At 35.2% G+C, this 9,710-nt stretch overlaps 1 protein-coding gene across 1 annotated transcript; it reads left to right on the top strand.

Annotated features, from left to right (window-relative positions):
- Positions 1–2,825: 2,825 nt before the first annotated feature.
- LOC149250898 (Leucine-rich repeat (LRR) family protein) lies at positions 2,826–8,169 on the top strand. The gene is made up of 9 exons (XM_089456497.1): positions 2,826–3,464; positions 4,242–4,797; positions 5,883–6,349; positions 6,441–6,576; positions 6,686–6,757; positions 6,936–7,004; positions 7,265–7,336; positions 7,455–7,526; positions 7,612–8,169. The coding sequence occupies exons 1-9, from the start codon at positions 3,401–3,403 to the stop codon at positions 7,745–7,747; spliced, it is 1,644 nt and encodes a 547-aa protein (XP_089312623.1). The 5' UTR covers positions 2,826–3,400; the 3' UTR covers positions 7,748–8,169.
- The last annotated feature ends 1,541 nt before the right edge of the window (positions 8,170–9,710 follow it).

The following is a 9,710-nucleotide window of genomic DNA, read 5'->3' as shown; positions in this document are numbered from 1 at the left end:
ACTACTCAAGCGTTGAGGAAAACACTTTTTTGAAGGAAAGGGGTAAGTTAGGTCCTTATAATACTAGTGTAGCCCCCATATTGTTATTGTTGTGCCCCATAAAAATGCACTATTGTTATTCTTGAGCTCTTATATTATTATTGTTATGTAGGCCCTAATTATATGTTGACCCTTTAGACTCCTATATATAACAAGAAGGTCTTGTCATTTGAATCAACCAAGAATTGTTCATTTATGTGATGTAAAGGGAGGTTTCCCCTTTGAAATTTCTTATTATCTAGTCGTTGATCTGCTTTTTCTTATGTTCCTATGTTATTATGATATAGTTACATAACAAATCCTAGATTGAAAATTAAATGAGCAGACTTTTGGTTGTCTTACTAAGAAACCAGAAGGATAATTAAAAGGTCAATTAGCTAGAAAGGTAGGAAGTTCAATACTTTGAAATAATTCCTTTTATCATGAGAATTGGTTCCATGCATTTTATACTTGGTAGTGACATTGGATGCACCCACTTCTTATAGGTGTAAGAATAAATATTAGGAGTCAATAAAAATATTAATGTTTAAATTAACAATTTTTTTGTTATTTTATTCATATAATAAATAAAAGAATTTTGTGTCTGTGTATTTGAAAATTAGGCCGTCTTTAATGATTTGGAGAAAACATTACATGACTATCATATTTTCCGCAATGGTCTGCCACTAGGGAAACCAAACCAACACCAAAAGAATAGATTTTTTGTCCAATATTTTACAAAACAAGAGCATTTACTTATCCATTTGTATGTTAATCTCATAGCATCTAAATAACTAAAAAATATAGCTATCTTATTAGAAGCAACATGAGCATAAACATATAACATTATAGAGAAAATCATATGAAAGACATGCAACATATAAATTCATGAAGGTAGCTCAAGAGGATGTGGAGACATCTACATGTTCAACAAGGGTCCCCAGTGTGGTTGGCCCTTTGTCCTTGAACACGAGTGCCTCAATTCTAGCCAATATGAGCAACATATCTCTATGCTCTAGAGCCATATCCTAGTGTTACAACCGAATCTCATCAAGTTGCATCATGATCTCCCTCTTGGCCTCATTGTGTTCTAGAGGACCTTGCGTAGTAAGGATTGAATGTCTAATATAATTCAATGGTGTATAAATTTTAGTTATGGCCCCCCCGAACATGGCCTGGGTTGGACCCCCATTCAGCCACCAAAGCTAAGACTTCAGCATCTGTGACCTTTTGTTTATCAGCTTAAACTTAAGTATTTGCCTATTCTATCTCCTATTGGATGGGATTAGGGGTTTGAGAATGAAAGCATCTAACAACATTATGTGCTTGAAGACGAGCATGAGCACTCCCTTCAAACCAACTAGAGGAGACCCTATGGCTCTTATTCCTTTCACGTGGTGTGGGGGAGAGCATATGAAGGATGAGAAAAGGTGGCTAATGGGTGAGTTAGGGAGTAGCATTAAGGAACAACCAAGAAAGAATGCTAGTGAGGTGACAAGAAAGGGGTTGAGGCAAAGGCATTATTTGAGGGTGAGTGGCATGACAAAGCAGGAGAGCAGAGCTAAGAGAAAGGTTCCAAGATGCACCAAGACAAATATTGAAATCAAAAGGAAATGTGAAACCTAAATCCATTGCTTGAGGGAGAATTGCCACAAATCACAAATATTGCATACAGGAGCCACAAGTAGGGGGTGGTATACCTAAAGAGGGTCATCAAATTGAGATGGTTAGGAGTTGTGCATGGAGCCTATTTGAGAGTCACCCACGAGCAGGAGAGGTTCAATTGCTTTCCCCCCACATGAAAGGATTATCGACCACCAAAGAAAGCTTCCCTATATATAGAAACTAGATGAATTAGAAAGATGTAGATGTAAACTACCACGAGGAGGCCAACTCTGGAGGACCTAGTCCTTCCCCTAGAATGGTAAAGAAATAACACCACTAAGATGAAAAGGCTCCCTATTGAGAGCAAAGACTCTAGTGAACTCACAAACGGGAAAATTCACTTGAATGAGTAGATGAGTGATATGTGATATCGCCATAAACCCATACACGAATGAGTCGAGAACCTTCATTGAACTATCACGCAGATCACACAACTTACATTCCATGTGATGATTAACCCATCGTCATTGCATTGAATATGTGATTAATGGATCAGACATCTTGAGGGTAAGACAACCACACCCTTCCTCATTGTCGATTGAGTCACGTGATAGAAGAGGAGTTGTCTTTAGTGCGACTTTTTGGAATTTCCATTGTTGGAATCCTGCGGAAAAATTTGAGGTGAAATCTTGATTTGTGTTATTTAAACTTGTTTTTTGACTATATATATGGACTCAACACCCTCAAACACCCCTAGGACACTTCGATTGTGCAGGGGTTACCCATCAAACTTGTGATTTCAATAAATTCCTAGTGGATTTTAGAGAAATTAAACCGGAAAGACCCACGAAAAAAGCTTCAAAAAAATCTCACTAAAGACAACTCCGATAGAAAAAACTTTGTCCCACCTCCCATTATCATTATTATCAAACTCTTCCGAAAAAAAAAACTCTAAATTTGTAATTTGAAAAATATTTTTCCTATAAATTTTAACAACTTTATATATAAAAGAAAACATTGTAATTTAAAAAATAATATTACACCATATTAGATCTGGCATTTGAAACAACATGACATGCACTAGTTCGTCCACTTTATATCGCATGCGAAACGCACTATAGACGATGAGCTATCGTATGAATATAAAAATATGCCGATAGGAAAGTCGATCATTATTAGTTGACCCGCTGTTAGGATAAGCCGCTGGATTGGCGACTGGTGCGGAGCTCCCAGCTGGGAAGATAAATTCAAAGAAAATCCGCACCCAGCTGGGAAGATAAATTCAAAGAAAAATGAGCCCTAACTAACCTATGCTTCTTCGGAGACAACCGATCCACATTAAAAAAGCCAAAGTGATTAGCCGCCTTATCGGTATTGAAGCGATCAAGTTTCTTTGGGGAGGACTCTCTCCATTCTGACCCAGAACGCGTCAATGAGGATGCCCCAATTTCCAATCCCGGTGAATGAATGAAAGCCCATTCTGACCCAGAACGCGTCAATGAGGATGCCCCAAATTCCAATCCCGGTGAATGAATGAAAGCCCAGTTGGGATCAATATCGCAGATGCCAAGTTCGTTGCCACCACGTTCATAAACACAATTTCTTTTCTATCGGCGTACTATTGAATTTTTCAATCAATTCCAGGCAGCCTTCCTAATTGCGATCCAAACGAGAGAAATTTCTGCACAGGCAGTACGTTAAATTATTCAGATCGATATACTGGAACGCGCAGGCTATTATTTCTGCATTAAAAAGCAGCTGAAGAACTTTATCAGAAATGTTTTTGATCAGGTTGGCTTTCGTTTTTATGCTGGCCATTAATGTCCACTCAGACCCACCAGGTATGAAATCTTGTTAATTTTACAGTGTTTGTTATATTTATAGGTCTTACAAATTTTTATCAACAGAAAATAATTTGAAGTGACCAAACACAATGCTTACTGCAGGTTTGTATCAATAAGGCTGGATCACAGAACTCACTTCTCTTAGTTTACAGAGATGAATTTTCACAACCTTTTTTTTTTTTAGAGAACATAGATGAATTTAATTTGATTGTTGATTTTGGGCATAATTCGAAATTCAAAGACAGTGAGGTTAAAAAGTTGACTATCTCTGGAATTTCTAAAAGAGAATTTTCAAATGTTTTAGGAATCTATAATGGAGATAAAAAGATGATTCTAATATTTCAAAATTCAAAAAATAAAGTTAAAAAATTGACCAATCTCTTCTTCATAGAATTTTCAAATATTTTAATCAATTTTCAAATATTACAGGAAATGAAGATAAAAATAGTTCCCAAATATTATAGGGAATTCCCAAATATTCTAGGAATAGACAACGAAGATAAGAATAGTTCCCAAATAAGAATTTTCAAATATTCTAGGCATCCATAAAGGAGATAAAGATGATTAAACTTAGTTTCTTTCATTCTTTGATTTAACGGATAAATTTTCTATAAAAATAATTAGTTTTAATGGAGATAAAAATACTCAGTATAATAAGTATGGTAAGTATTGTGTAAATGTGTAGTAAAACCTATGAAACGTGCCTATTCTGAAATACCTTCTACCAGTACAAATCTCAATCTCAATTTTCTCCGCTCCCCTCTGTACTTGCAGGAGGTTTTATCAGTCTAGACTGTGGCGCCACCAGCAACTATAACGACTCAAGAACTGGCCTAAAATGGGTTCCAGACAATTTATACACCAACGTGGGACAAACAAAAACCATTAAATATCCCAGGCTTCTTAGCTGGTTAACAACTCTCAGATATTTCCCCGAGAGGTTTCTGAACAAATATTGCTACCTGGTTCCTGTCTACGAGGGAAGAACCTATTTACTGCGCACCAGTTATTATTACGGTAATTATGATGGCAGGAATTCCCCACCAGTTTTCGATCAGATAATCGATGGGACAAAATGGGGTCTCGTGAATACCTCCACACTTGATTCCACGGGATCGTATAGTTTCTACGAGGCGGTTATAAAATCTACAGGCAAAACGATAAGGCTTTGCCTTGGACGCAATGCACAAACAGTTGGAGATCCATTCATTTCTGCAATTGAACTGCGGCTTCTCGCCCCTACAATATACAATGCTACGAATTTCGAAAAGTATGGCCTCAGTCTGGTGGCCCGCAGTAACTTCGGCTATTCAGGAAATGATAACAAGAGGTATGAAAACCTTAACTTGTATGGAACGAGTCAAATCTTTATAATCCTGTGTGAAAACCTTTTAACTTGTACTCAATCTCTATGTCTCATTAGTTCCTACCAACATACACATGCCTATAATTTATTCTTTATTTCTTATTAATTTATATATAATTATAAATGACAATGTATCATTACATATCATTCTTTTTTAAAATAATAAATATATAAAAAATTAGGTATTTTATATATAGTTGTTTAGTCAAATTTCAAAGAAATTTGATAGAGATTTGTTGAGGTTACAAATTTAATTTGTGAAAATTGTGTAACATAATTTGGTTTTTTTACATTATTAAATTTATTTATACATTTTAAATAATAAAAAATTATAATTTCATAGAAAAAATATTTTTAAATAATAAAAAAATATAATTTCATGTTTTTTAATAATAAAAAATTATAATTTCATAGAAAAAATATTTTTAAATAATAAAAAAATATAATTTCATAAAAAAAACATGAAAGAGTTAAAATAATTTTTTTAATTAATTTATTTGTGATTATTAACTCATGACCATCTAAACCATAAAAATCAACATAATATTGTACCACGCCAACTCTTAAAATACTAAATTATTTATATGTACCACGTTTTTAACCCACAACCTTCACACCGAAAGTGCTTTAACAAAATGTCATGTAATGTTGCGTCATTGTGTTTGAGTGGTTGCGAAAATGGTTTTGACTCTAAGAGTAAGCAACCCCTATGCCAAAGTAATAAATTATTAGTATATATTGCCTTGATTACTCCAATTTTAGTATGTAATATTATTTTATATATCTATATCTGAAAAATTAATATGTAATATTATTTTTATGATTGAATAACTGGTCAACTTTTCAAATTCATGGGCAGATTGAATAAAAGTAAAAGTAGCTATTCTTACCTTTTTACTGGCATTTTCTTAAAAACCGCTTTCAAAGTTACCAGATCATGAACAATTATTTACTTGATCACTTGAATCCTTTCTTTCAATATCTAATTCTGCCCTTCGATGGTGAGAACTGAGAGTGAGAATCACATTGCATTGTTTGATTGAAACCAGATATCCAACCGATGGGTATGATCGTTTATGGTTGCCCTTCAAGGATTCTCATCAACATATCAGCACAACCAACATATCTGTAACTGGGGTTTGGAATCTTCCTCCTAATGCAGTATTCGAAACTGCTTTGGTAACCAACAAGGTGGAGTCAATGGAGATCCAGTGGCCACAGGCGCAAAGTCTGGAGAATTCTACTTACTACATTTGTCTGTATTTTAACGACATCGACCATGCCGTGCCAACACGACCTCGAATTTTCAACGTCTCTTTCAATGGCATCACATTCTATTCAGACTTGAACATTTCTGATTACACCGCATGGGCGGTGTTTGCCACCGACTGGACTATGCAGGGTCTCACAAAATTATCGCTGGATCCTGTTTCTGGGTCTAGTGCTGGGCCATTAATTAATGCGGGAGAAATGTTTCAACAGTTTACCCTAGGAGGAACAACTCTTGAACGGGATGGTAAGGTTGCCATTAATTGCAAAACAATCTACTATACTTTTTCATCTTTAATGAAGTTTGATGTCATTAAATCGTTCTGGCATTCTCACAGTAAGAGCTCTGAATAAGGTGAAGGAAAGTTTGACAAACGTGCCGCTGGACTGGGAAGGGGATCCTTGTTTACCTGTTGGATATTCATGGACTGGTATAACATGCTCACAAGGCAGTCGTATCAGGGTCACTGTTCTGTACGTTTCATTCCTCCTTTTCATTCAGATTGCATTTTTTAACTTCTTATTTATGTTATTATGCTTAACTAAGTTCATCTCCTGAAAAAATGATCTTTATTTGATACAGAAATCTAACAAACTCGGGACTCAGTGGATCATTATCTCCCAGTATTGCAAATTTAACAGCATTATCTCATATGTAAGGGAATTTTTTGCATTATTCAGTGTGAGTTTATGCAATTGCAGATTCCGAAATATTCTGAAAATTTAAAGTGCATAAACAGTGTCTACTGCATAACCGTGTCAATTGCAATAAACATATGCTCAGGTATAATTATGGCACCTTGTATTCTGATATCTTTATTGCATTTTGACAGTTGGCTGGGAAACAATAATATATCTGGTTCAATTCCGGACTTGAAATCATTGAAGCTGCTTTCTTCACTGTAAGATATTTGATCTTCATCTACTAAAAGTTAGGCATTCTTATCTAGATTATAGATTCGGGGAATATTTCGAATTCTATGGGAAACAGCAATTCTAGGAATCAAATAATTGACTTAGGAATTCTGTGGTATTTTCAACATATACCATTAGGATAAGTTCAGAAGTAAAGATTACATTCTAGCTGCAATGCAATGCATGACATGCAGTGAGATTAATGTCACTTTAAATCTAATTTGCTGTCATTTTTTAATTCTGACAGGCATTTGGAAGGAAACAGATTAAGTGGAACAATTCCCAAGTCTTTGGCAAACCTTAAATATTTATCTCAACTGTAAGTTCACAACTGTTCTGTGCTTCTTCAAGAAATTAATTGGCAATGATATATATGGCTATAAAAGTGTGTAGATGCGACCAATTTTGGCTAAGTCGATGAGTTTATTGTGTGACAGATATCTGCAGCATAACGACCTAAGTGGAACAGCGCCCGAAGGAATACTGAACAATCCTGGCCTTGAACTGTGGTATGTTATGGTATTGAATCACCTCGAAAGTCATCTCTTATTTATTCTAAAGCAGTTGTATTGATATTTATTTTGGGACTTTCAGGCTTTATCCAGGAAACGCTTTACTGGAAACACTGCCAGCATCTGCAAGAAGTCCAACACCATCCTCCGAGCGGAGTATACCGCTAGGGAGCGAACGAGAAACACAGCCAACGTCTGCTGCAAGCCCATCCCCATGAGCAGAGTAATAAAGCGCGAGGGCGCAAACGATCATGGAGTCATATGGTGTGGACATTGGGATTAGTATTGGGTCATCTATTCTTTCTATTTCCATCTCTGTAAATCTGCGGAACGCTTGCTGTACACGACGTTTGTACAACAATGATGTAAAATAAAAATGTTAGTGTAATAAGATGCCAAGCGCTTCAAGGGTCCAGAACGGACTTGAATTAACAGAACATTGCAGCTGTATAGTTACTTTATACAGAGCTGTATATGCTTTACAGTTTAATAATTCTGCAATCCAAAGTGCAAGTAAGAAGATCAGCTTTTTTATATAAGTTGGAAAAATGTATCACAACTCTGTTATCAGTGCAGATCACTGGTTATTATTCACAGGACTGAGTTTAGTTGTCGTGATTGTTTGAAGGAAACAATGTTATCCGGAATAACTCAACTTATTTTTTATTTTAATTTTACTAAACGTTTTAAATTTTGGGATATCTGAAGCATAGATAATGTTAAATTATATCCGCACCCAACCTATTAGCTTTTATTCTAAATTTTAAAATCTATAAAGATAAATCAATTGGTTTAAAAGTTCAAAATATTTAAATCCTCCCCGATATTAAAAAGAATACATAATATCTTGTTAATTTACATATTGACATGAAAAAATTGGTCAACATAGATGACCATCATCTTAAAACGCCCCCGCCTCCAAAGCTTCTCTGCCTCCAAGATGCACATTATTCATAAAATTCTAAAATAAATGATAAATTGGTTAGGTGTGATGTAAATTATTTTTAAAATTTTGAAATAATTGGGAAATATATATAGATATATATTATTAATAAAAAAAAAAAAAAAGATATCATTTTTTGGGATTAACTGCATTAAAAATTAGATATCATTTTTTGGGGATTCAACTGCGTTAAAAGAATTAGATATCTAATATAATGCACTGGGGAAGATCCTCAATACTTTAAAAAAAATTGTAAGTTTAGCATGATTTTTTATTCATTCATTAATAAGCAGGCTACATCAACATAAACATTACCTGGCCTCACCTTGCCCATTAGGAAACTAAGTCTCTGCCCATTAGGAAACCAAGTCTGCTGACCATCAGAAAACATTATGACCCATCCAAAATCTGAAGTGTTTGAACATATCAAATTAAGCCTTATAATCATTAATGTCTAAAGTCTAAATCATGCTTGTCAAACTTACTATATTACTACTAACGAACATAGACAACATCAAAATTTTCAGAAACTAAATGATCCGGATTTAAGCAGGAACGCAATAGATTACAGAGATAACCATAAATACAGAGATGCGATAACCATAAAAACAGAGATGCCGCGGAAATAATACTTCATTTCATTAATGGAGAATACTGAAATATGCTTACAAATAAAAATAACCCAGCTAGGGCGATGGTAGCTTATCTCTGAGAAGAGATGTGTCGGCTACATGCCTCTGAACTGTTTTGAACTGTGTTACAATGAGGCTCGAGGGCCTATTTATTGTTGAGAAACAATGGAAAACCCTTCACATTCCAAAACCTAACCCTAGAAGATGAAACGCCAAATTGTGGGCCCCGTTTTTGCGTAAGTAGGTACATCAACTTCCCGGGGTCGCGAATTGGTCATACTATCTTCGTTTGACGTGCATGATAGCCCGTTGGAAAGATCTCTCCGAGGACTACGACGGAAAAGACGATTTTTATCAGAAAAATCGCTGCGGTGGATTTCCCAAAAAACATCGTTTAGGGCCTCAAAACGGCTCCGGAAGTTTAGGACCCGAAAAACTGCTAAAAATAGTAAATTGTGCTATAATTAAGGAAACTGATAAAAACTGTAAGAAGCACTAGAGGGGATCCAAGTGGAATTAGCGGGTGGCCACCAATATCCACCTGGATCACTAAAAGAAAAACATTACAGAAAAACATTACTCTACATTACTGTTTAGTTCTCTGAG

The sequence above is a fragment of the Pinus tabuliformis genome, chromosome 7 (assembly GCF_031772625.1).
Source record: "Pinus tabuliformis cultivar Carrire ecotype Pingquan chromosome 7, CPIR1, whole genome shotgun sequence".
In the NCBI taxonomy this organism is placed as follows: Eukaryota; Viridiplantae; Streptophyta; class Pinopsida; order Pinales; family Pinaceae; genus Pinus; species Pinus tabuliformis.
The sequence above is the reverse complement of the archived record's forward strand: the minus strand, read 5'-3'. Positions and strand labels throughout refer to the sequence as shown.

Coding starts and splice junctions, on each gene's coding strand:
- LOC149250898 (XM_089456497.1), top strand. CDS start 3,401: ATGTTTTTGATCAGGTTGGCTTTCGTTTTTATGCTGGCCATTAATGTC. Junction 4,798..5,882: donor TCAGGAAATGATAACAAGAG/GTATGAAAACCT, acceptor GATTGAAACCAG/ATATCCAACCGATGGGTATG. Junction 6,350..6,440: donor AACAACTCTTGAACGGGATG/GTAAGGTTGCCA, acceptor GCATTCTCACAG/TAAGAGCTCTGAATAAGGTG.